The 26,180-nt window shown below is 47.8% G+C and overlaps 2 protein-coding genes across 6 annotated transcripts in view; both read right to left on the minus strand.

Annotated features, from left to right (window-relative positions):
- The window catches only part of NUP214 (nucleoporin 214), a 44,043-nt gene extending 31,411 nt beyond the window's left edge, over positions 1–12,632 (minus strand). For all 5 annotated transcript variants that reach the window (XM_030506993.1, XM_030506992.1, XM_030506990.1 and 2 more), the window contains exons 1-13: positions 12,520–12,632; positions 11,008–11,203; positions 10,052–10,203; positions 9,585–9,789; positions 9,047–9,117; positions 8,643–8,706; positions 7,844–7,947; positions 7,120–7,226; positions 6,435–6,501; positions 5,745–5,868; positions 3,650–3,811; positions 2,097–2,553; positions 533–708 (exon numbers count right to left, since the gene is read on the minus strand). In XM_030506993.1, coding sequence (XP_030362853.1) covers positions 533–708; positions 2,097–2,553; positions 3,650–3,811; positions 5,745–5,868; positions 6,435–6,501; positions 7,120–7,226; positions 7,844–7,947; positions 8,643–8,706; positions 9,047–9,117; positions 9,585–9,789; positions 10,052–10,203; positions 11,008–11,203; positions 12,520–12,561 — 1,927 coding nt within the window. In that variant the 5' untranslated portion in view covers positions 12,562–12,632. The remainder of the gene's footprint in view (positions 1–532; positions 709–2,096; positions 2,554–3,649; positions 3,812–5,744; positions 5,869–6,434; positions 6,502–7,119; positions 7,227–7,843; positions 7,948–8,642; positions 8,707–9,046; positions 9,118–9,584; positions 9,790–10,051; positions 10,204–11,007; positions 11,204–12,519) is intronic.
- Positions 12,633–13,834: 1,202 nt separating this feature from the next.
- On the minus strand, positions 13,835–26,002 carry AIF1L (allograft inflammatory factor 1 like). The gene is made up of 5 exons (XM_030506994.1): positions 25,894–26,002; positions 21,248–21,314; positions 18,252–18,293; positions 16,999–17,161; positions 13,835–15,314 (listed from the first exon to the last, which is right to left on the minus strand). Exons 1-5 carry the CDS (start codon positions 25,969–25,971, stop codon positions 15,227–15,229), a joined length of 438 nt encoding a protein of 145 aa, XP_030362854.1. The 5' UTR covers positions 25,972–26,002; the 3' UTR covers positions 13,835–15,226.
- Positions 26,003–26,180: the final 178 nt, after the last annotated feature.

The following is a 26,180-nucleotide window of genomic DNA, read 5'->3' on the forward strand; positions in this document are numbered from 1 at the left end:
AGGTGCTGGTTTGCTCTCATCCTACTTCCTTGCTATTGGTAACAACTGTCACTCTCCAGCATGTAGCTCTAACACTCCTGAAGGACCTCAATATGGTCACAGGATCATTTGAGATAGAACATTATTCTACTAACAAATGAGTGTGATCTAATTTAAACTCATTTCTGATCATTTTGAACTCTAGTCACTCCAGATGCAAGATAAAGCACTGATATGTGTGGCTGCTCACAAACATTCATAATCAGAGTTGTATAGCACTGAAAGTGCTATAACTTGTGGATGAATTTAAGCAGCTGAATATATTCATTTCACATCTGGCTCTCCAGGGAGCAAAGTGTGCAAATTTGAAGAACTTCTCAGTTTCAGTACTAAGTCCATTCCATCATTACAGTGTAGAAATCAGGAGGTTCACTGCATCAGTAGAGGCAGCAGGAAAAACAAGAAAGAAGCCAAACAAAGCTCATTATGTCCTAAAACTCTTAGAACATTGTTTATAGTGCATTATTCCCAACAACACACATCAGAATCCTACCCGCAGCAGGCACAGGGATCGAAGCCTTCAGTGGTGTGGTGGGAGAAGCTGCGAGGGGGGTGGACTGGCTCAGAGGAGCTCCAGAGGCAGTTTTGGAAGTGGTTGAGAATGAAAACATTGGGGAAGTGCACTGACCACTGCTGCTAGTGGGAGAAGAGGTGTCTACAGCAGTGAACCTGCAACAAAAAACAGAACATCTTTCACCTCTGAACTGTTCCTGTTTCCCTCCATCCAAACTGAAGCGCTGGGTTCTAATGAATTAGCATCCTCTGGGATCAGGAACAACCCAAGTTCCAGACACAAAATCACAAGTGTAGCTTCTGGTGATATTAGGAAGGAGCCATTCAGGATCATTTCTGAATATGTGGAACCACAAAGACTGTTACCATAGACCCACCCAGTGAGCAAAAGTTAAATGCCAGCAGAAAGTACCATCCTGCTTCAAAATGCACCTCATCGTTTTGCACCAAAGCACCAATTATAGCAAATCTGAGCTGCCTTTAGTGTCATCCATGCAGCAAAGCTCAGACTCTGCAAGGAAATATGAATCTCTATTCATCTGCAAACTCAACTCCTCAAGGCAGTCAATTTAAATATTCAGCCAATTCACAAGCGTATCATTTGCTTTATACACAAAATATAAAATTCAAAAAGCCATTAAAAGCCACCATCAGATCCTGGTGTAGTTAAGATTTTTCTAATTAAAAAATAATCCTTTGAAGCATCAGGATTTTCTTATGATGCATTTACATGTAAATTCCTCTCCCTAGAAAGCAAGTCCAATTAGCATAGCTCTATCTTTTAAACCATTCTTTCTAAAAAGAGAGAGCAAGTCTCAGCAGCTGAAGGGAAGAGTGGGTATATGATCTGAGAACACTCATCACTCAAATTCAGTCTGCATAGTTTGTAATCAAGATTAGTTTTCTTGCAGTTGGCATGAACAAGCTTTGAAGATTTCGGATCCTATGGTCAGTGACCAAGCATCCACTGAAGAACAAAACTAGAAGGTCTGGCACCTTCTCTACTGACCATGGGAGTGGAAATCAGCCAGCTATGGGTACAGCTTCCTCTCAGCTCTGTGAGTTGTTCTTTAGGTTAGGGGTAAGGAACCTTCAACAAACACTCAAAGCAGCGTGTGCTATGACCACCACACTAAACCAGGTCCCAGACATAAAGGATTTCAAAGCCCCGTGTTCTCCAGGAGTCTTTAACCATAATTTGCATCAAACTAAGGCATGGAATTACTGTTTGATGCCTATGAAGACATGAAAAAAATAGGTCTCTGGCAATCTGGCAAATTATCAGTCTAAGTTTTGGCATTATCCCTTGACTATTATTTTGCCCATGAACATAACCTCTATCACGGGAAGCACTGAGGGTTTTCACTGAGGGGTTTTTTTTATAACTCGGATAAAGAGAGGCTTCCTCATGTTTTCTTGGGAGCATGGGAAACAGCTGTCAGGGCAAAAAGCCAGAAACCATCTTCGGAACTACCATACACTCTCCGTGCCTGAAGCAATTTAACAAGTGTGCAGCCACTGCATTAACTACTGCATCTATTTACTTCTCATTGAGGTTCACTTTGACTGCAGAAGCTGAAGAGGCAAAAGAGGTCTTCTGTGCAATAGGCGGTGTGGAGAGAGGTGGCCCAGGTGAGCTCTCTGCAGCTGGTTTGAAGTTCATGGATCCAAATGAAAAAGAGGTGGCAGTAGCTGTGGTAGTGGCTACAGAAGGAGTAGGGCTCACGGATGACTTAGGGGAAGCAGAGGAGAAAGAGAACATTGCTGGTGTAGGCAGACTGGGAGTCAGGGCTTGCTTGGAGGCTTCAGTGGCAAAGGGATAAGGTGGAGGATCACTGCCTGTAGAGCCAGGCATCTTCACTGTTGAAGGCATGAAGGAAAAAGCAGCTGCTCCACCCGCTGCAGGAGGCTGACTTGAGGCAGGTGCAGTAGGAGCAACCCCTGGTGCTGTGTCAGGCTTTGAAGAAGTTGGAGGAGTGGTTGGAGTTGTGGCAGTACTTCCTGCAGAAAGACAAATGGGGAAGGAAGAGACTCATCTGGCTGCCTTGACTGAAGGCAGAAGGTACTGCAAGGCCAAATGCTGTCTGATGGGGACAGCTCAGCACTACCTCGCTAGCTGGACAGACAGTACAGTGAGGAAGAGAAATGGCAGACGAAGGCTTCCAGTCCCCAAACCCAATAAGCGATACAGAAACTGCACAAAGTCCACCTCACAATCAGTCTGTCTAGATTAATGCCTGTCTAGATTAATGTTTTCTGGAATTTCCTGTGAAAAGGCTTCACCTTTCTCCATTGATTTTGATGGTGATCCTGCCATCTCATATAAAACAGGCTGTTAGCACACAAGTCAGCCAGTGCTGCAGAGAGGCAGGCTGCCAAACAAAAGCATTCTGTTTGAGGCAGGAGAAGCAAATTTGGGCTTATGGAAGAAAATGGTCAGTTTGCAATTACTACTGCATGCATGCAGATGAGCTAAACAATCAGCTTATCTGCCTAATCCAGCATAGGAAACTGCCTACTTCACAGTGCATAACGCAACACATATATAACTCAGATAAAACTACTCTTCACCTGCTAACACAATATTCAGTGCTGCAGAAACCTGTTGTTTAAATAAGCTTTTGCTACAGCCAAACACTTTAGCTCATATAATGGCTTCCTACAGCAAAACCTGTGGAGGACAACCATCACCCCTCCGTAACATAAAGATCACGCTCAGTGCTTGATCCTTGTCCCCAAGCAGAGCCTGCAGCCACTGCTGCAGTTCCAGTCATACACCCTAAAGCTGAGCAATGGGCCTCCCAGAATTGCCTTGACCCTGTTCTCCAAAGATTGATTGCAGAACAGAGTCTATGTGCACAGTCTGCAAAGTATCTGATATCCTACATGATGAACAGGACTAGGTAATCTCACACTGAAGCACAGAAGACAGAACAGTCCTGGGAGCACAGAACAACCAAGAACCACTCCCCATTACCATTATAAAGAATGAAATACATTTTCTGTGACCACATGCATGCCTTTCTACCAAACTTACAGATGAAGATGACAAAGATCTACACAGACACATGTTTTCCTAACTCACCAGAGCACTTACCTGCTGACTTTGGAACTCTCTCCCCTACTAACATCAATGGCTCTGGGGTCACGATTAGAGATCTGACCCCCGGGTTTTGATTGATCATGTAAAATGGGCAGAGCACACCATCCGTAGAGAGCAGGATCAGAACTGGAGCTGGAGCAAGGGTCTTCTCGTCACCTGCCAGAGACCACACATATAAGTCCTGCAGCCAAAGTTTCCTTTTCTATTCCTACTGGCATTGGCACCTTCACGTGATTTGCTTAGCACCATATTTCTTACATTTGTCCCTTCTTGCTTTCACTTGCATCTTTGTTCCCTTGCTTCTCTGGGAATGCCCAATTCTCTTTTTCCCTTCTTTACTCCTTCCTATTCCTGACTTCATGATTCATAAATTCATAGATGAAGGGTTATTTTGACAATCTAATGTCGTCATCTGAATGACAAAGCCAAACCTTCACCCATGAATTCTCATGCCAAGCTTTTTCATACTTTGAAGCACCTTTTTCTTCACCTATATGCTGCTCCCTCCTTAAATCCTCTCTGCCTTTCAGCAATCCCCACATTCCATTGGGTCCAGTCACATCATTAACATTCATATACATAAAGTACAGAGAGACTCACAGCTTTTTAACTTTAAAGAAAGCCAACATCAAACAATCATCCTGACGATCTGAACCTCTGATATAAAATACTTGTGTTTTGTGCATCTGCAGTTTTGAGCTGAAGAGTCTGCTTCAGTTCAAATAGTCTCAGCACAGTTAAAGGCCCCAAACCACTCCCTATATTTCTATAAACAAATAAAAAATTATCTGTAATATTATATAGAATATATTACAGATACTGTAATACAGAAATAAAAAAATCTGTAATGGTTTAACTGTGCTAAATTTAACAAAAGACCCCAGCATGAAGGAAAAATGTGCTATAATCACAGTGCTTTGGGGCAGTGCAGTGGATGGCCGTGTTTCTCTACCTATTGGTTCTTCAGGAAAAGCATGCCAGGGAAGGGCAGTTTCCACATGGGAACAAGCTCCGGGACAAATGAGGTTTCTTTGCAATCCAAACTTGCAGTGAAGTGCAAAGCCAATTAATGCGTAGCCAAAACTGAGCTGACTTCACTCTGAGAACACAGGGAATGTGTTAGCAAAAAGCTTCTCCAAAAACCTTTCTAAAAACTCCTAGGGCAGAACAACCTGGGCTTTAAAATATCCGTCCTGACAGGTTCTTTAATCCAATAACTGGTGATTAACAGAGAAAATGCTTCAAATTCAATCTGGCATTCAAGCACAAAGGTTGACCTCGATTCCCTACAGTAGGTTTTCATTCAGGTAAAGTTCTCAGTTAACTGGCACCCTCCTGTGCTCTTCAGGAACTTCTCACTGCAGTGCCTTCCACTCTGCCTGAAGGCATCTCTATTTCAACCTGTCTCTAGGTTTCAAGGGAGAGTTTTCAGAATCCACTAAGGTACAACACAATGGCTCAGATGAATCTTCAGCTTCAACCTCTGACAAAGGTGCTTTGAAGACCCTTCAGGCAGCACAGAGGTTACAGCAACGATACAACTGACTAGATGTAGAGCACAGCAGGGTTCAGTCAATGTAGGTTCTGTGCTTTAATGTAGAGTGAAAACCTATGGATCCACCTCAATGATCTTTACTTTTTCTGGCTTTGAAACTAACCCACTTTTCCTTTAGATCAGTGCAAATGTACTTCATACAAAACGGTTCTGCAAAATGACATGAGCTACAAGAATAAAGGAAACCTCACAGACAGTCTGAAATCCCCGGTGTTAAAGTATGACTCCTTTAAACCCACTATTACCCTGGCTCTGTGAAACACAGACATAACTCAGGTGCTTTGTTTGCCATATCTGTTAGTGTAGTATCCCAGGCTGCTGAAAGCTTTGAAGAACTGTATTTAACACTTTGCTATTTGAATCCTCAGACAAAATTAAGCCCACATGCTGTGCGTTTGATATAAAAAGGCAGACATACATCGGTTTCCCTTTCAGAACAATCTCCCACAACCCAGAGCTCCAGGCTGCCCCTCAAAAATATCTCAGATATTGCTAATTTTGGATTATTCCACAAGAAAGACTAACGAGACTTACTGATCACGATAGGCATGTTACTGGTGTAGTCTACAGCAACACCAACGGGCAGAGTGTCATCGCTCTTATCTGTCACAGGCAGTTCTGCTCTGCTGGAGTCCTCCAAAACCCAGGATTCCCAGTTCTGCAAACAGTTAAGATTATTATTTTGCCTACTGCTTTCTTGTGATCAGCCTTCTCCAGAACTCCAGCCCAATCCAGCTGAAAGACAAGATAGCAAAAAAGCTACAGAACAACTAAAGTTTGTCGGATTAACAAATGCCAGAAGTATCAGGGCCCTTCACAGACTCCTATGTGACTTCTCACACATCATTGCATGCAAGAGTTAAGGTCAGTTTTAGTGTTTAACTTGAATTGATGAACTCACATGAATCACTTCATTATAGTGAGCTTGACCAAATTTTGAGACTGCCAAGTGAATCATGAAAAATAGACTTCTGGTACTTGGTTCACAACATACTGCTTCTGTTTAGCCTCTTCTGTGCCACTCTGATCTCTTGTTCAACTAAGAATTATGTCTGAGATTCAGTACAACTCAGATGCAAAAAGAAAGGCTTTTTCTTTGGGTTTGTGTGGTTTTTAAAAATACACCATTGCATTGTATTCCAAGGCTTATATAGGTTATACTTGCATAGATTTCCAAGAAAAAGGAGGCGCACAGGCACAAATGAACAGGAACAAAAATATTACCTGATCCCCTTGCCTGGCAAGAATGCTGACTTCTGTGGAAGCTGCTGAAGCTGCCAGAACTAGATCCCTGTAAGCACAGACACAAATAGGTCAAAACCAACAAGGACCCTAGCTCCACAATTATCATCTTTACAAATTAAAAACTCGCAATAGAGTTATAAGAATATAAAACAGGTTTCCTCCCAAGATGAAAACATCTTCGGAAGTTTTTTCCTTCCTCCCAAGCAAAACATGACTGGCTACATCACTATAGAACATGTATTATGTTTTGATGGCGGTTTGGGTTTTTTTTATTTAAAACTAGTCAGCAGGGGCTGAATCCCCTTGCCTTCCAATGATTTGACACTTTATCATCACAAATAATGATGGTTCAAGCCAAGTAGTTGAAAAGTTAGGAATAGCTTCTTCACACACAGTTAAGCGAGACAAAAGGTTGTGCTTAAACCAACATATGACATGATGACACCAGACAAATGAGTATGTTGGCACCGAGATAAAACATGCAGGAGAAATTAGCTGTACTTTCACAAAGCATTTACAAGACAATAGTTTCATTTCATTTCATTTCTCTCATGCTCAGGTAATGTGTACTTTACAAAAAGGAGGAACACGACATACAGAGAAGCACTGACCACTCAGACATATATAACAAGGTAAAGACCTTGCCATGATTCCTGCCACTCACCATTCCTCAACGTAGTTGAGGAAATAATGATGCTGTCTCTCTGTGCAGCTCCCATAGCAAGGCTCCATGAAATTCACAAACTTCTCTGGTCGCTTCTCTTCCTTTTTCTGTAAGGCAAACATTGATAATTTACCTTCCAACACAGAAATCAAGTAATTTCCCATAAATATGACTGCATCAAGGTACACCAATAATTGCCACATACTTCAAGAGAGAACGGGCATCATGAGACCAGTTAGAAAAGAACAAAGCAAACAAACCAAAATCCTTTCTAAAGGAACAATAAAGAGACTACCAGGGAATTTAGATCTCACAAACCACACGCCCAGCAATGAATAACCTGATTCTAAGTAAAAGTATATCATCAGGCCTAAAAATCTCCTTAACCTAAAAAAACAAAATACACATACACACACAAAAAAATATGTATCAGGACTTTATATCAGGTAAGGTTTCCTTCCCAACTGTTTACTTCAGAGTAAAGTAAACTCTGAAGTCTTCCTGTCATAATTTGATCTCAGCAGAGAACAGGTTACTGATTGGTATTCAAGTGGATACTACTACCTCCACGTAATCCCCCCAACCCCAAAACCAGGATTTACAGTAGTACCAACTCAAAATCTACACAATACTAATATGACTAATAAAAACAACTTGCCATTGTAATAAACAAGTCAAAAGCAAGCAACAAACACTACTGTTGTTGTGACTTTCTGGCACTTACAGGCAATACAGCTATGACCACTTCTGGAGGTGTTTCCAGTGTCCCGTCAGCTGCTGCATACACAATAGTAAAGACATATGTGCCAATCCACAGCACGTCCAAAACTGAAAGAGAAGGAAGCAAATACCTCAGCCAGAAATATTTCAGAATGATACTTCCTTGTACCTTGATTTTAACTACGCACAGCAAGAAGAGTAAATGACAAAACAAAAAACCAGGATTCACTACCAAGATAAAGAATTTAAATGATCTGTCTGCAGAACACCAATTTTATTAGGGGGAAAAAAAACCCCAACCCTATTTAATCCCAGAAAGTTCAAACAAAGAATGTATTTGATTTGGTTATTTATATCACAGGCCAGACACCGCCAGTGTTTCCAAACATGGCTGATGTTTTGGCATATCCATATGAAGTGTTTCTGCTTTTCTAAACTTACTGCTTTGACATTTTATTGAAGAGACATGATGGGATAAAACTCACAGGAGACATGAGAATGGGATTTATATCCAGAAATCTTCATGCTAAAGGAAGACTGCTTGTGACAGTACTGTCTATCTCTCCAGTGAGCAAAAAATAGCTTTTAATATGCATATTTAAAGCATTCCAGAAATAGACAAGGACTATGGCCAACTGGTAATTTTTCTACACAACCCCGAGCTAAAACATACAATTATTTTTTTCCAAATATTTAAAAATCACACTGTAATTACATAACCAGTGCAGTATACAGCTGCTAGAACTAAAGCCAACATGAGGTGGAGTGAATAGAAATATCTTAAAAGAGAAAACAAGATGTACCTTTAACAGGATTGTCCGAGTCATAAAAAGGAGGACAAGGGATCACTTTCTTCTCCTGCAAATTCTGCAAATGAAACCAAACTTAAATACAAAGAACAAGCCAACAAACAAAGCCTGCAAGTTTTTCAGAAAGCCCAGAGAACTGGTTTTGAGCAACTCACCCGCTCTTTAACATTCATCATACACCACTCTGAAATCATGATTTTTCAGTGTGAGGCACAAACCTTAAACTAAACCCAGCATTGGTCTAAGATAGATACTTTAATTACTGAAGCACTTGAGCAACTTCACATGGCTCCTACCACGTGCCACCTGATCAAATTCTGTAGCTTGTGATGCAAGGAAAATAAAGCATGTTACAAACTAATGAACGGACATAAGGCTTTACTACCAACAATACTTACAGGCAGATATTGCACCACGGTGCCATTTTGTCTCCCTACAGCCAACTGTTTTCCCTTTGGGCTCCAACACACTAAGCAAAAAAGAGAATTTCATTAGCTCTATGGAACTGGAGAGTTACAAGGCCTCACAAAAAACCAATAAATTAAAACCACAATTTTTTTCCCCCTAAGAAAAATCATCAATCTGAATTAAACAGTCACAGAGAAAGCAACACTGCACAGATGAAGACCCAACAGATGATGACCCTTATCACACGCTTCCTTGGTAACGACAGTTGAGCCTGAGAAGAACACAAACTAAAGGTGGGCACATTTGACTAATTAACAAGATGCAGCTCCCCCAATCAACTGGGAAAGAGCAGTTCCATTGCAACATATTTTCTGAGTCTCAGGGAGTTTAAATCCTTCTTTTCTATGAAGGATTTTTTATTAAGAAACCTCCTCCCAAGACAAACAGCCTGATTTTTTTTACATCTATCAGTCTGCTTCTCCTCTTCAGTGCCAGACACTCTGTATGCTATCCAAGGCTGCCACTCACCAGACGTAACAGCTACAGAGGAAGGCAACGTGGCATACACTTTCACAGAGTCTGTGACCTGCAGGACAGAGATGCTGCCATCGGACAGGCAGATGGCCACCATGGCAGGACTAGCTGGGTTCCACTTCAGGTCATTGACCATTGCTGCACTTCCCGAGTCCTTGGCCAGTTTGTGATAAGCAAATGCACGTTTCTGCTGTTTTGCCTTTTAGGAAAGAAAAATACATGTGACAGTCAAAGTTGAGCACAATGCCAAGTTCTCCCAAAGTCATAATTCAAAGCCATTTTGACCTTGCTATAAATTAATGACTGATAAAAATAAGCAGCAGATTTTGAGTTTACTGAGCGATTCCTTTACAAGATATATCACAGAGACAGAGAGAAAATCCCACCCAAGCTATGCCTCTCCTCTTGCTGTATTCTGAAAAACAAACCCCAAAACTAAGCCCACTTTCCATACACTTTACCTGGTTTAAGAACGTGCGGACATCAAAAAAGCCAATGAAGGAACCGATCTCACTGGACATCATACAGACAGACAGTGTGAGATTATCACAGCTTAGAGCCAAGTGTTGCACTGGAAACTTCATGGGAACTGAAGTACTCTGAACATTCTCCACTTAAAACACAAAAGGAAAGGAAGATAAAATGAAGGGGACAAATTTTAATAGCAAGAACTGTTCTTGAGAAACAATACCATTAGAACAAGTTAATACAAAAATCACCAGTCCTATTAACAGCAGCCATCAAAGCTAATGTCTAGAAAAACTGAGTGAAAGCAAACTCCTTGATCTCCACCAACACAGTCTCAAGAGCTGCCAAAAAGAAGAGAAAATTCTACTTTCCTTCCTAAGTTGGAGGAAAAAGAAGTGGACAGATTTTTGGGTTTACTTATGTATGCACATGAATACCTCAGATGGTACAGTCACTAAGGACAATGAAAATCACTTTGCACTTTGGTGTATTTTGCACTTGGGTGGTGGAACAGTGGTTGCTTCCTCTCTTACAGGACAATCATGTAGCCAGGGCAGGTAACTCAGTGCGAGAACTTTGTCCCTCCACTCACTCACATCCCTGATACGTGCAAAAGTTCATGGTTCAAAGACTGGCTAGCGGGACAGCATGTGGTTACAAGGAAAAAGGAAAGCTCATGGTACAGCACCGAACACAGGTGACCAAATCTGAATGACATTTGGACAGGAGCTAGCACAGAGCATCCTGGTGACATGTTCCCAACAACTGCACTTCATTTCAGCTGGAGAGACAGTAAACATTGCTCCTGCCTTCTCACACAAGAAAATGTGGTAATTTCAAGTGCACTAAAGAGCATGACAAGGGCTGTATCAGAAGCCAAGAGCTCCATATCATAGCAAACCATATAAAGCTGTCTCTGCAAAGACCATGAGACGTAGGTGCGCCTTACCAATTTTATTGGGATCCTCTCCCAGCTGGTTTTGCATGAGGAGATTTCTAGTATGAAAGATCTGCAGGCTGGTTCCTCCACCAGCAAAGACCAGCCCATATTTGTTAGACACCGCAAGGAGACTGGAGCGCTCTTTGGGAAGATCATCGGGAGCATCAAAGATGCGGACCTTCTTCAGTGCTCTGAACTGAAAATCCTGTGCCAAGAGAGTTGGGAAGTAGTTGTACATATGCTGGTGAAGAGGAATAGTTTACTTCAGTTTCCCTAAGGCAGCAAGCTGAAAAGCCTCTCCATGAGAGCTGCCAAACACCTGCCAAGGCCAAGTCCACACCCACGCTGTCACTGGCCATCCCATCCCATTTTCTGCCTCATCTAAGACAGACAGAAATCACACTACATTTCTTCTATTCGCTGGATCTCTCTTCTACCCACTGCCTATGTTCATAAAACCTGTGCGAGTTGAATACATCTACATCCTCAGAAACATACCAAAACTAGCCAACGGGTACAGAAGAAAAAAGAAAGAGAAGGTAACAAAGCAGAGACACAACATGACTGAACAAAAGCACACATCTGCTTAGATGCATGTTTGCTAGTATAATTTATAACACCCTGAACAGACACGGTTATTCCTTCCACCCATCCCAGTAATTACTTTGCATAATCTTACTTTTTGCATTTGTTTCTCTTGTAATTTACACTGTCATTTTGTAAAGGGAAGAAGAATAAGAGATAAAAACCTCCAAAAACACAAACTGACTTAAGAAACAGCAATAGCACTATTACTATGCAAAACCTGAGGTTCCCCTTAGGAAGGAGCCCCTCTTCCCAAGGTGCCAATGGCTGAACAGAGCACTGGGTCTAACGCCAGTAACACAAACCAAGCATTTGAGTTGTATTTCCAGATACACTGAGTAAGTACATTCCTTCAGCCTGAGGAGGCTCCAGGAACTCATAAACTTCTACAAAACAAACAGCACAACTCCCTTGCTTGTGAAGGTGCCTGAGCAGAAAACAGCCACACACAGACCCACGTGGGCTTCAGGAATCCGTACCCCCATGTCCCTGCTCCTACATTCCGGGAGACACAGCAACGGGAGAGGCCGGCACGACCCTGGGAGACTCCAGTTTACATTATCCCATAGCAGACAGCCACACACGCCGCTTCCAAAAGCACATTCCCAGCACCAGGCGCGCTGACAGCAGCACTCCCCTCCCAAAACAAGGCTCCTCCGACCTTCACATCCCGCCTCTCCCTCCCCACCCGTTACCAGCACCCTCCCCACCAACGGCCACATCGGCTCCTCCTTGTTCTACCCCACACACCCCACCGAAAAGCCGCCACAAACCCTGCAGGGGCGCCTCAAAGAGCCCCCGCCATGACCCGAGCCAACACCGCGCACCCCCATGTACCCCCTCCACAACCCCACCACCCCTCACCACGCAGGCCGCGCCCTCTCCAACCCCATTCCCCTCCCGGCCCCAAGCCAAACCCGCCCGCCCTCCGCTCACCTTCATCTCCCGCTCGGGGATCACGTCCATGTCGTCCCCCATGGCCCCCGGTCCCCGCCGCCCTGCCACAACCGGGAAGCCCCCGCCGCTGCGCTCACTTCCGCTCACTTCCGGACGGGCCGCGCTACGCAGCGCCCTCGGCGGCGGAGTCCTCCAGCAGGCTCCGCCTCGGCCGCGCTGCGGCGGCCGGGACCGGAGGGTGAAGGCGAACGGGAACCCGCCGCCTTAATAAACGCTGGTTTCCAGCCCCCGAGGGGCCAAGGAGAGCGACCTGCGAGGGATGGGGGCTGCCGGCGTGGCGGAGGCTGCTCCACCGTGTCCCTCAGCCCATAGTGAGGGGCTCTGGTGCTTTCTCCACCGGTGTTGCTGCAGCCCGAAGCAGATCCCGCTCCCTTTAGCACTGGCTGAGGTGCTCAGGGTTGGTCCCTGTGCACCTGGGTGAGCTGGAAAGCTACGAGCAGATTCGCCTTCATGTGGCCCAGGACCCACAAAAGCGATATGGGTTTTTCCAGTCGCTGCAGGACCTATGTCTTTTTCCTTGCTCCCTCCTGCCTCAGGTTCAGTGCGAGCACAGGATGTGCACTACCTTAGCACTTAGCCCTATGGAGACAAGGACACGTTGAGAAGGGCTGTTTCCAGCTCTTCCAGGTTGTGCTGCTCCTTTCCAGGACCACAGAGACACAAAACAGTGATGGGTTTGGACATGATGTGAACGGTGGCAAACCACAACCCAATCTCCCTCATGGGATATGCTCCCTTTATTGTCTAACCAAACAACAGCTATAACACACACAGGCCAGGAAAGCAGGTGCAGTCCCAGAGGCTAACAGGCAGCAGAAAGCAAGACACAGGCTCTGATCTGTGTCCTTTTGAGGAACACATAGGAAAAGCATACAGAGTCATCCCCCCAGGAAGCCTGGTCTCCATTTTGATAGCTCACATCAGACAAGAACCTCAGGCAATTGCTTCAAGAGCAGAGAGGATGGAAAAAAATAACAAAGCAAAACCTCCTTCAAGAGAAGCATTGCAAGTGTCTGCTCCTGATAAACAAGTTATTCCTTAAACAAGCACCACCACCTGCTTCTTTCAGTAAATCAAGAAAAGACAGCTTTTAGGAGCAGCCTCTGCATTTCATAACACAAACTCCACAGCACTCAGTTATTACAGATAAAGATCAGATCAAGGCAGTCCAAACCTATCTCTAGGATCTATTTAAGGGTTTATATTAACAGACTTGGAAACCAACTCACTTAATCTGCAACCAATCATACAGACCAAGCTTCAGAGGAGCTAAACTAAATACACTGACACACAGTGTAGCTTCAGAAGATTTATTTTCAGTCCTTAAAGTAGACTGGTGCTGCTTTTGCTCATCATTTTTCTCTCCCATTACAGTTTTGGTTTTCACGCAAACAGTAGCAAGAATGTTGTTTTTTATTTCAAAGTGCAGCCTTTGGCAGGAACAATCAGCCCAGTAGAGTTAATCATCTGTGTTTCCTTTCAAAAAATTATTTATTAAACCATGATTTAAAAAAAAAAAAAAGTTAAAAGCTGCCAAGAATATGTAAGAAAAGAGGAGGCAAAGGGCAAAGAGCAAACATCTGGATTCCAGAAAGTGTGTATAGAGCAAGAATCACAGCAGTAGCCAGAGTGTGGGGAGCACAGTCCCAGCTACATCTGGGTCCCAGCTCATAGCCCACACTTACACCTATTCTTATTCTGCAGACTTGAGGGCTTGGCCCTCAGGGAAATGCACCTCGTAGCGCCAGGGGACCATGCTGAAAGACACACAGGGGGACAGAGCATCTGCATGAGGACGGACCTCACTGCAACTGCTCTGAACTCACAGTTCAGTCACCCACCTTCCTTTCACCTGAAGGTTTAATCTCACCTTTGCCTCCCCAAAGGGCTGCAAAGGCGTAACAGCAGGCTTGTTTCTGCACTCGATGGACAGGACAGAAAACCCACTCAGCGGTTACGCTCCTGGTTGGATCCAAGCGGAGATTTATCAGGAAGGGGATCCCTATGGTAGCTTTTATCCTCCTCACTTGCAGTGGCAAGTGGATCCACCGAGATCTGACTGCAGGATGGACCCAAAGAGTGGACAGAAGCTGTCCCTGCAGTCAGCCATGCCCACCTCCGAGGTGAAAGGCTCTGCAGGCACTCCTCTGTGTCCATGCATCTTCGCACATTCACCTAGCGTACAGAGAGGCCACAGAAGTGGGTGCCTAACTTGTGTTTTGGTGAGGTTAGGAGGGGAAGAGCTAGTCCAAAGTCAGGAAGTGTAGGACAGAGCAGAAAAGGCACTTACTTCTTTGCACCCATGAAGGGGCTTTGCCAGAGAAATGCGCAATGTCTGGCTGCAAGGCCAAAGTGAGGATAAGCACAGCTCTGAATCCCTGTGCTGGGAGGAAAGTAGCTCCTTGTCTGAGAAATGCAGGAAGGGCAGAGGAAGGAGTAAGATCACAGGATTATGGGTTTTTTTGGTCTCACATTATACTTGGTGCTACAGCTTCTGTCTAACAAATCACGTTGCTAAGGGATGCAGCAGAAAGACACGAACCGGGGGTCTCCAGCTTCCCTTGCTGTTCCTCTAAGGCAGGTTAGTTGAAAACTAGGGCTGTCCATAGTAAAGAGTAACAAAGCACAGGTAACCTCTGTTACAGACCAGCAACGCAAACAGTGCCCATCGTCCAGCCTGTCCTCTTCAAGGCAGGCTGGCTATGTCTCTCTCTGGAGGTGGACCAGAAGGTTTTGGGTTGCCTTCATTGGCTTTTCCTTCGAACATCATGACCCTGCAAAACACAACAGATAATATGAATACAAAACCGAAAAGCTAGTGTATCTTTACCCATTACCGGGGGTGGGATTATGTTCTCTGCTGAAAAATAGCATCTGCCTCTTATGAAAAGGAGGAATCGACAATTAAGAGAGGAGGGAAAGCCAACAGAGGGCAGTGCCGCCAGGCTGGCGGGAGCTTTGCTTTCCCATCAGCTTCCAGGAGTGGGTTCCTGAAGCCTCTGCTTGTTTTCCTCTCAAAGCCCAGAGGATTTGCACGTTTTAGACAGCCAGTTCCAAAATCCCCTCGATACACACTGCATGCCGAGCACTCCTGATGCATAAAAGCAAACACTGTCCCTGGCCCACCTTGTACATAACTACACAGCAGAACATTCAAAAGCCAAAAGCAAGCACGCAACAGGCGGGGAAGAGGGCAGAGACAAAGAGCAAGGCATTGGCTAGAAGAATCCCAAGCATTTTGCAACCACTCGCACTGTCTTCCTCCCTGAGGACTGCAGCTACGCTGGGAATGCCAGCTGCCACGCTGGATCAAAGGACTGCACTGCTCCTGCCACGAGTTTTACATTTCTGCTCCTGCTTTAAAGAGTCCAACAGACAATGGGGTGTCTGTTTAGCCAGAGAAGGGACCCATCTGTGAAAGCTGCTGAAGCTGGGAGGAAAGATGGAAGAGATGCGACAGGCTCAGCCTGCTTTGTTGGAGAAAGGAGGGAAGAGAAGGGGTGTGAGAAGACTGTGTGTGCTTGGAAGAGGAGCATCCTGGGGTGTAGGTGTAAGAAGACTGTGTGTGCTTGGAAGAGGAGCATCCCAACATATACATACAGTGCACTCAGTGGGGAGAGGCGAGACCCCTGGCCAGCAAGCATGTACTGGCTTAGAAGGACCACGTGAGAAGTGGGCACAAGGTCCTTCCTCCCAACCTGCCCTGAAAGCTGGCTGTGTTTCTAAAGCTGCCTTCAGGAAGGGGTGAGGAGGAAGGAGAGGAGCAGCTCCTATTCATGGTGGTTACTGATACAAAAGCAGGGCCAGCCTCTGTGGCTGTGAAAGGAAAAGCCAGGCTTCAATGGGGTGGAGATGGAGCCAAGCAAGTGTTTGGAAGCCATTTGTTACAGCAGGACTTTCAGAGCCCTGTTGAGAGGGCAGAGGGGGCCATGGGAGGCTAATGCTGGCAGCCTGTACCGCAGAAAACCTCTCCCAGCACAAGCCAGCTGTTTCAAGCATGCGTCCCGTCTCCATCTACTGCCCATCTCTCCACAATCAGGCAGGGAAGGAGCATCCTGTGGGAAAAGGAGCCAGGACTGCTGGTGTTGGCCAGGACCATCACTCACCACTCAAGTCCTGCCACCATTCATAGGGGGAAGCCTGTGTCCCCAAAGCCAGCAGGAGCCACAGGGAAGGGACAGGAAGAAGTCCCGCCGTGCTGCGTGCCTGCACGCCCTCAGGAGAGGAGGAGAACGGCTCTGCATGGAGCATGTGGGAGGAAGCCTGTGCTAACACACAGGAGGCAGCAATGCTGCAAGTGCTCAGCCTCGACATGAGCTTATACACCCTCATGTCTCTCTGCAAACTCCTCCTTCACAAGGATTCTTGTCTGCCCTCCAGGAACACCAAGCGAGCACAGCTCCACCTCCACCAGGCAGAACAACTTCTGCTTCCCCCACTCCTCCCAAGGACACTCACAGTTTGAGCACAGCAGAGCGTTTCCCAAGCATCACGTTGACAAAGTCCTGGTACGAGATGGTCTCGCTAACCCCTCCAGTCACCTCCGAGATCATCTTCTTCAGTTCGAGGTGGGTCTTCGGAGCCCCCAGCTTCTCCATCATCCTTTTGACAGACATCAAATCTGCAAGAGCAAGGTGACTGGTGCTGTTAAGAGGTGACTACACCAAGCACAGACCAACCCTAGGGACATAGGAATGAGCTCTCATCTCAGACCACCTCCAGGGCTGACAGCATTAAGCTGCTGCTGAAAGCCAAGAGAAGCCTTCCAGTACAAGTTTACTGCCCAGTACAGAGCATCACTTCCCATTTATGCAGCATAAGATGAAAGCACCTCAGAGAGGAGGAACAACTCTCCAAGTGCTCCATACACACGAGGACACTGCTCTCCAGCTCAGAGCATGGTGCCAAGAATCACAATGATGGGGAGGAGGGAAGCAACGCCGGAGTTAAAGCTGGAGACAAACAGGCTGTGGGGAGCAGGTGCCCATCGCCACAGGCCATTTCCTTCCATTGCACTGAGACCTGTGGCCCCTTCCCTCCCGGAAACAGCAGCTCAGCCCTGAGTCAGGCCCCTTCCAGCTCCCCACAGGCTCTACTTCAGCTTGAGGACTGGAGGAGGAGGGGAACAAGGCATCAGCCTCCTGGAAGGACACAGCATGTGAGCGATTGCACTTCAGTGTCAGCTCCAGGCTGGATCTTTATGTAACTGGTGCTTTCTGGCCCAAACCAGGGTTGCTCAGAGGAGCCAGACTCACACCCAAGTCCCCCGCTTCCCTCCGCTCCCCTCCCAGCAAAGCAAAGAGCTTCTTGGTCTTAAACACTTCTGCCTCAAGCCAGGCAAAGTGTCCAAGCCCTTCAGCTTCCCAGATCTGGAAACGCTGAGGGTTGAGAGGATGACCTCAGTGGAGAAAAAGGGAGAAGTTAAAAGCATTTAGATCAGAAAGTGGAGGAGCTAAGCGGAAACTCTGGAGAAGGACTGAGAAGTGCTTAGATCTTGAAACAGGTAAGACTGAGGAAGCTGAGAGGCAAGGACTGGAGAGCCAAGGAAGCCCCTCGCTGGCAGTCAAGATGCAATCAAGGCTGGACACAGGGAGAAAACCAATAGTTTTCCTCCTCAGCAACACAAGCACAGAAGGAATCAGTAGATTTAACAGCAGACACCACCTCAGTGAGCTTTTGCATTTCCAGCCCAGCACCCTTGAGTCACTCACCAATCTCGCCTTGGTTGTTCAGGTCAAACTCCATGTACTTCTCTGAAAGAGAACACAGAAGCAAGTTAGCAGGACACTACAGTGTGCGCAGGGCTTTGTAGCACTGCCTGCTTAGAGCAATGAAATAAAAGATTTGGGGATAAGACTGATATAAATTCAGAGAGTGAGACCATCTCAAGACCTCGTTTCAGCACACATCTCAGTTCCAGAGCTCTAGAGTTAAGTGCTCTTTAATTGTGTCTGCTTTTTATTTACACTGAAGGAAAACACAGGCATGAGAACAAGGTATCAGCTAGCCACGAACAGCATTAAAAGGTTTCCAGCCAGAAAAACAAAGCTCTGGAACAGCCTCCCAGAAGGAGCAGCAAGGAAAACACCACCCTGAGCACTCTCAAGATGAATCTTGATCGGATTAGGAGGGAGATTAAATGACACAGCTGCCTGCAATAGCAAGGGTCAGACTTTACAGTCTTCCCAATGCTGTGCTCCCAGAGCAGGACTGCCAGGAGGGATGCTCAAGGACCACATCAGGAGGGCAAAGCCAAGAACACACCTAGAAGCAGTTATGCTGGAGCAGGTTGGTTGCCCCTTTCAGCCTTCTGTCAAACACTGCTGAATCAGGCAACTCCAGCAGCCTCAGAGAATGGCAGAGCCTGCTCAAGAAAGTCTGGTTTAGCTTTGCAGGACAAAAGCTGTAACAGACAGAGCACCAAAATCCTGATTTTTCAACTCAAATCCATCCTGTGCTGCTTCTGACCTTTGGAGTGGCACACCTGCACTTCCTGCCTCCCCTCTCCCTTGCTGGCTGTTCCCCATTTAGACTTTAAGCTCTTCAGGCAAGGATTTGTCTGTCTTACAGCTCCCAGCGCCGCAGGGGGCCCCCCATCATCTCACTTCTGCTAAATGAGAGGAGCAAGCTGCCTGCTGCCACCACCCATCCAGGCTGAGCTGCAGAGATCTCCACTGCCCTGCAGTCAGCACTCACTCCCCACAACAGCCTCAAAGGGCTCAAATTAAGCAAGACCTCCCCAGCTGCTCCTTTCCCCCAAGGGAAAAGGCTTTTCGCCCCTGCTCCAGGGGCACCAGCAAGCAGATGAGTGTGAACAGAGAAGTGGCAGGGTAATTTAAGGAGATAAAGGCAAGAGTAGATATTTCACACATCAGAGCCTTCTTGTGACCTGTGTTTCTGAAGGGAAGTGCGGGGTTAAAGGGACTGATGGGCAGCTACAGGCAGGAGGCAGAGGAACGGCTTGGCATGTCTTCACCTGGGTCTTAACTGGCAGATTACTGCTGTCATGAGCTGACCAGGACAGACCCTACAGGAATACCATATACAAAACAAAACCGTTCATGCTTCAGGCAGGGATAAAGGTCTCCCTTCAATAACTAAGCAACCAATCCTAGATGAAACTGGGGCTGTCACACACATGCTTAGGGGCCAAAGCAATACTTGATGTGGAACTGGCTCTCCTCGCACTCTGCCCTACCATAGTGACCTTGTGTACATGAACTGCCACCTCCCTGGCAGGGGTCAGGCACCCCAGTGTGTGCTCGGGGACACAAACCCTGCTCTGCCATGTCTGTGCTCAGCACACGTTTTCTTTTCTTCTCAGCTGACACTCAGCCAAAAGCAGAGAGAACAGAGGCAGCTTTACATCATTGTGCTCGGAGCCTCGGCTCGCATCTTCCCCTCCCATCCCAGATGCGGGGATTTAGTGAGATAAAACCACGCGTGGTCCCTCCCCTCACAAACGCATTTACACAAGCAGTGCACAGGGGCTCCCCGGGCCCGGCTGGGGAGGGCAGTGGGAAGGACAGAGGAGAAGAAGCATTCCCTCCATCATCACACAATGAGCTGATTGTTGGGAGAGCCGGAGGAGGCATTGGAGAGCAGGACAGGCCACGGAGGCAAGCTCACGAGGCAGCGGGGGGAGATGCCAAAGGCTCTCGTTACAGGGAATTCTGCGCCTCTGACCTACAGTTGCAATGTTTGAAGAGCCCCAATTGTGATGGGAAAAAATAATGCAGGGCTGCAGCCAAAAGCCAAAGCCATACAAAAGGCAACAGAGAAAGAACAGGGAGCACAGGAGGCTCCTCTGTGCCCAGCAGAGTAAGTGATCACAAAACCTCAGCCGGCTCCTTCCATGCTGGAGTGCAAAGCCAAAATTCAAAGGGAAATAACAAACAATGCCTGAAATGGAAGCAAGGTCAGGTTCTGTTTGGTTAGAACCAGGTTGAGGACAAACCTTGAGGACAATGTGACGCAGAAGGCATGTTTTCTCAACTGCCTTCAGTGACTCCTTGGAAAGAAAGTGGCTGCACCCAGAACAATCCTGCCAAATCTTGTCCTGTAACCACTTTGGGGACCAGCTCCAGAGGACCCCAAGTGTTTCAGCTGTTTCTCTATCCCAGCAAATGGCCAAAACCTAAGCCCCAGATCTGCTGACCCACTGGAGCTGGGCTTTGGCCAGGATCAGACCCACATTACTGCTGTTTCCTTGTGTGCCAGAGGGACTCAGGAAGGTCTAAATCAAACTGAAGAAACTTTTGGGGAGAGAAAGTTCCCAACTCCTTCAGGAAGCAGCTGAGACCTTTCCTCTGTGGGAAGAAGTCCTCCTACTCACTGAGAAAAGATGGACTGCATCATCCATTATACCAGCTAGCTTGTGTAGGTAACCAGACAGAAACCATCCTCCTTTGCTGCTCCCGAGGGTTTTGCCCACGCAGCAGGTTCTGCAGTATTAGCAGCCGCCAGGCACGATGTCTGCAGGGTGACATGTCCCTGCCCTGCAAGTCAGGGAAGCACAAAGGCTCCTGTGGGAAAAACACCTCTCCAGGGAGTTTCACTGCGTCCCACAAGAGAGGGGGAGGCATCCGTCCCTGCTCAGTCACTTGGATTTGGCAGAGAACCTCAGGCTGGTAAGATCCAAGTGCTAAGGAAAGTAATCTGTTCAGGGCAAGCATCTGAAAGGACAAGGAAACCCTCCAGTTCTCACCTTTGAACACTGCCAACTTCTCCTCCAGATCTTCTTCATCACTGAACTTTGGGTCACAGAGAAATTCCTGAAACAGAATAATATCCCCAAGGTTAAAGATGCAGAGGAAAATGTACAAATGGAGCATTACCCACAAGACCTATGCAATTCCCAGAGAGCCACATGTGAACAACTGTGCCAGGAAGCTTGAAAATGGGTTGAATCCCTCCACACCTTGTCATTAACATTCCAGCGCAAGGGGAATGCCTCTGGTGTCTCAGATTTCCCACCAACAGCTTTACGGAGGACTGGACCCCACATGCCTTTGGAATAAATCCATGAAACCCTCTTCTTGCTCACCCAAGGTTTCAGCTCCCCATTTCTCGGCTTAAGCATGCACAGCACAGGGATCAGGCCCCTAATTCCCAGCAAGGACTCCTAGTCCTTGCAAAAAGCAAGGACTTTGATTTCAAAGTTCTTGGGTAAACTCTGAGGACTAGCAAATAGAAGAGGCAGAGTTCGCAGAACACCATGCACCCAGGAGAGGACACGTATCTTGGAGTAAGGAACAGGCTCTTACTCTCAGACTGTCTATCCATTTCCCCCGCTACCCTGACCCAGGCTACAGAGGAAATCCTGGGTCACTTCTGGTTGCTTGTCCCCAGACCCCCCTCAAAACTCTCCTTGTACCCGACAGAACAGACCACAGCTTGCCCAACCACCTCCACCACCATGTCCTGCCATCAACACCTCGCTGTGAGCAGCAGGGTCTTGCTCCTGTCTCTATCCTCCCACACCACCCAGCTTAATGACCAAACTGTGCTCAGCAACAACACCACATTCTTCAGCGCAGAAATCATTAACATCTGCACAGCTTGTGCATGGCCTGTCCAGGATAAAACCCCTCCAGGGATTAGAGTGGAGAGGGGGCTGAGGCTGTTCCTTGCTCTGGGCATGTGTTCCTCACCACTGCTCTCCATTCTCACAAGGAAGGCAGGAGTGGGATGCCAAGAGATTAGGATCTCCGGCACTAGTAGAACTGGGGCAGCGTCACTTGTGGTTAATGAAACCACCACCGCAAAGCAGCCCCATGTGCAGGCTCCAGGGCATCAGGACTGCTTAAAGCCCACATAGCCATCAGTAACCCATATGCCCTCCACAGCACATACTCCTTTCTTCCAGGAGGAGCTATTCCCACATGCAATGCACTGGGCCAGATCCAGAAGCGCTGCTGACCCAAGCTGATGCCTGGTTCCTGCTGCCACAGCCAGCCCCACACCTTTCACACTTGATCACTGCCTGCCGCCCCAACCCTGCAGCACATCTCCAGCCCACACTGGCTCTCTCCTTCCTCACTGGGACAGGCTGGACCTGCCCAGGGAATCCAAATGCCTTCACTGTCAGTTTACCGCTGCTTTGGTGAGTCTTTTATCTGCAGCTGAGCTAAGGTTTTGTAGGAAGTTCACTAGGACAGAAGTGACTGCCATCCCCTCCTCCCATCTCACCAACCGTGCCCACTAAACCAGTGTGACACAAACTTCCCTTTTCACCATGGACACCAACTCAAATAGAGAACTGTGGTGAAAAGCAAAATTCCCAGTTCCTTCTTTCACTCTCCCGTGTCAACTCAATTTCATTTATCTCAGTTATTTTCTACCCAGGGGTATCATTTGCCAGCCTAACACAAAGGGCCCAATTCAGCTTCGAGACCTGGGCTCAGCCAGCAAAAGAAGTCACCAGAGAGCAGAGTAGTGTTACCCACTGGTATTGCCACTGAATAGCCTCTGTATTAGGAACTTGCCAAACATCACGGAGAACTGAAACAGGGCTAGAGCATCCCCTGGGTCACAGCTTCATTCCTGCCCTGCAGGAGCAGCAAACAGTTTCCACCTACCATCAGGATGGGATGTGAGGGCAAAACCCTGCACTTCCATGGGAGCAAGAAGCAAGAAAAGACTGAAGGGAATGCTGCATCCATACACAATGGGTGAGAGACCAGCAGCCCCTGGCAGCACAGTACCAGAGCAGGATGGGTGACACTGGCACACACATAGGACCCAGTCCCCTTGCACTTCAACTGGAGGGAACTGGACAGCCCACCTGTGTCACAATTCTGCTCCAGAGCAAAGGAAACAACAGGGAGCATATTTCGAAGGCAGTCCACCCTCCACATTGTATGCAAGCCAGGCTGTGACTGTGATAAGGCAAACGCTCACAGTAGCACACAGGAATTCAGTCCCCAGGGCCAGTGACTCAGACTCAGCCCAAGAGGCTGAAGTTCCTCCTAGAGCCCTTTGGTAAAGCTCCCATTTTAAGGGGCATGTTCTATTAATAAGAACTGCTTAATAAGCCTCGGCCTCTCCCCTGCTCCTGCCCTGAACAGCCTTTCTTGGGCACAGAGACTTCTCTAAGCCAATAAATTCAGCCACGCAAGTTCCAGCTACCTGCAAGACAACTTAAGCCAAGACAGATCCTTCCTTGCTCCCCAAAAAGGTGGCTCCAAGCATCTGGCCAAGCTCCCACTGGGCTGTTTGAGTGCTCAGTGCCACCCTCCCTGCCTGCTGGGGCTGGGAAGGGGCCAAGGGATGCTCATGCCTGCCTGGGTGGGAGAAGCAGGTACCAGCTTTCCATCAGGATGAACTCTTTCTCCGCAGCCCAGCGCATTAGAAGGTAAAACTAGGTTGAAACTAATCTGTGCTGGATTAAACTTGCCACCTTGATGCACAAGGCCGACCAATGTGATTGCTGTTCCCCAGGAAGAGCGGAATGGCCAAGGGAGGATCCCAAAGGACTGTTTCAGGCTGGAAGAGAGAATTCAATACCAGGACTCAGCTGTCCTTCAGCAGCACATGTGCGCTCAGGATGCTGCCTGCCAAAGGCCCTTATCCCAGCGAGAGCTCTAGGGTAGGAACCAGCCAGGAAAACAGGGCTGGGAGGGAGTTAAGTGTTAGGATGAGACAATGAGATTAAGCCCGACAGGAATTTGGCCTGATAGGTGTTATTAGGAGCACTTTACTGGTTTGCAGCCCTAGGGCTCTTCAGGGATTGGGAAACCCCCTCCCTTGGCTCCAGCCACATATCAGCCCAGGTTTAAGTGCCAGCTCCGTGACCAAGGGAGGCGTGAGCCGCTTTGCATCCCACTCACAGCTAACTCCCCAGAGCACAGCAGGCTGGGCTTTGCTGCCCAGAGCCGCTATAGCACAACAGCTTCTCAGGATCTATGGGCAGCTGCTCTCTGCAGCTTGATTTCTAGCTGCTCAAATCCCCTCTCCTAGCACCAAGCCAACACGCAGGGCAGCAAGCACACAAGCAAGCAGCTCCCACCTCTGTCAGCGAGAAGTTATGTAGCTTGTTTCATTTTTGTCATCCAAACCTCACCCAGAGATAAAGCCTGCCAGAAGTGATGGGGAAAGAGAGGAGCCTGCTCCCTGTGTGGAATGAAGAGCCCCCAGCCCTGGGGCACAGCAGTGGCACATCAGCGGTGTCCTGGGAAGCACAGCTTCCCAAACTCGGTCCTAGTGCTCCTGCCAGCTGAAGGATCATCTACTTACCCTGCATCCTAGTGATGTTGGAGGGCGGCTCTGAAGCAGCAGAAGCTGCATCAATAGGTACAACACATTCCCTTCCTCCCCAACCCAAGGCTCAACCCCTCCTTGGCCATGGGAGATGCATCAGACCCACCTATACTTCTCCTTGGCGCAGGGTTTCGTGCCTGCCTTCCCACAGCAGGTTTCAAAGGCTCCTTTCTAGCCAAGTGCTCTTATTCTACACTTTACGCTGCAGCACTTTTCCCACTCGTATTCCGCAGCACCTCCTGGTTTCTAATGATGCAATTCCCTTTCCAGTGACCTACATAAACTTCACCTCCGCTGTCTCACCCCTGCCTGGAGGAACACGCTGGCACTTTTCACAGCCCACTCAACACAAGAGCAAGGCAAGCCCACCGCCTCTTCCAGGCTCTCATCTTGTGCAGCGATCTGATTTTTCCACCTGTAATACTGGCTATATCAGCTATTTCCACGTGGAAATGACCCTAGAAATGCCATTGCTCATTGTTTCAAGGTTAAAACCTACTTTTTACCCTCAGAACCACTCTTAGCCTGGGGGGATGCCAATGAAGCTGCCGTACAGGCCATGCCAAGGGATGGGGTAAACCCAAAGCTTAACGGGAGAACCTTGCTTGACCCTAGCATGAAGGGCGCACAGCCCAGTGTACTTTGCACTAATCCAGGAGCTGCCTTTCCCCCTGCCCAAGGTTTGTGGGACATCCAACCACGCCAGGGTCCCCATTCACCCACTGCAATTGAAAACTAGAGAGGCTTGAGTTCACTCTTTTGAACAGCAGAGCCTCTTGATCCAGGAGAGGAAATCAAAGGGCTTGATAGAACAGAGGGGAGGTTGAAGCCCACCAGCAGAACAACAGCTTCTATTCTTGATACAGCATGTTCCCAAAGGGACTTTCGTGGCACCCGAACACCACAGGTGGAAAAGCCGAAGAGGAACCCCCCCCCCAAAGAACCACCACTGCCCTTATCCAGCCCAAATTCCCTCCGAGGGGACCCACTTCAACCTGCCCCTTCCTCCCTCCCATCCCCACCGGGCTCAGGGTCACCCCATCCCCGCTCTTCCCCCCCCCCCCCGCGGGGTTGGGGTCTATCCCACCCCACCTTATTGATCTCCTCCAGCCGCCCGTCCTGCGGCGCCCGCCGCAGCCCCCCGCCGCTCAGTCGGCGCGGAGCCGCCATCTCCCGGAGCCGCCCCTCGACGGCCACCGCCTTAAATAGGGGCGGGCAAGACCGGACCCTCCGCCCCCCCCCGGTCGTTAACCCCTTCCCTGCTCCATGGGGAGGGCTTTAATGGAGAACTACACGGCAGGGAAGCGGCACCGCAACCGGCAGCCTCCCGCGACCGAGCCCCGATGGGAGGGACGCGGCGAATCCGCCGCGTCCCTCCC

Source organism: Strigops habroptila, chromosome 15, assembly GCF_004027225.2.
Source record: "Strigops habroptila isolate Jane chromosome 15, bStrHab1.2.pri, whole genome shotgun sequence".
NCBI lineage: Eukaryota > Metazoa > Chordata > Aves > Psittaciformes > Psittacidae > Strigops > Strigops habroptila.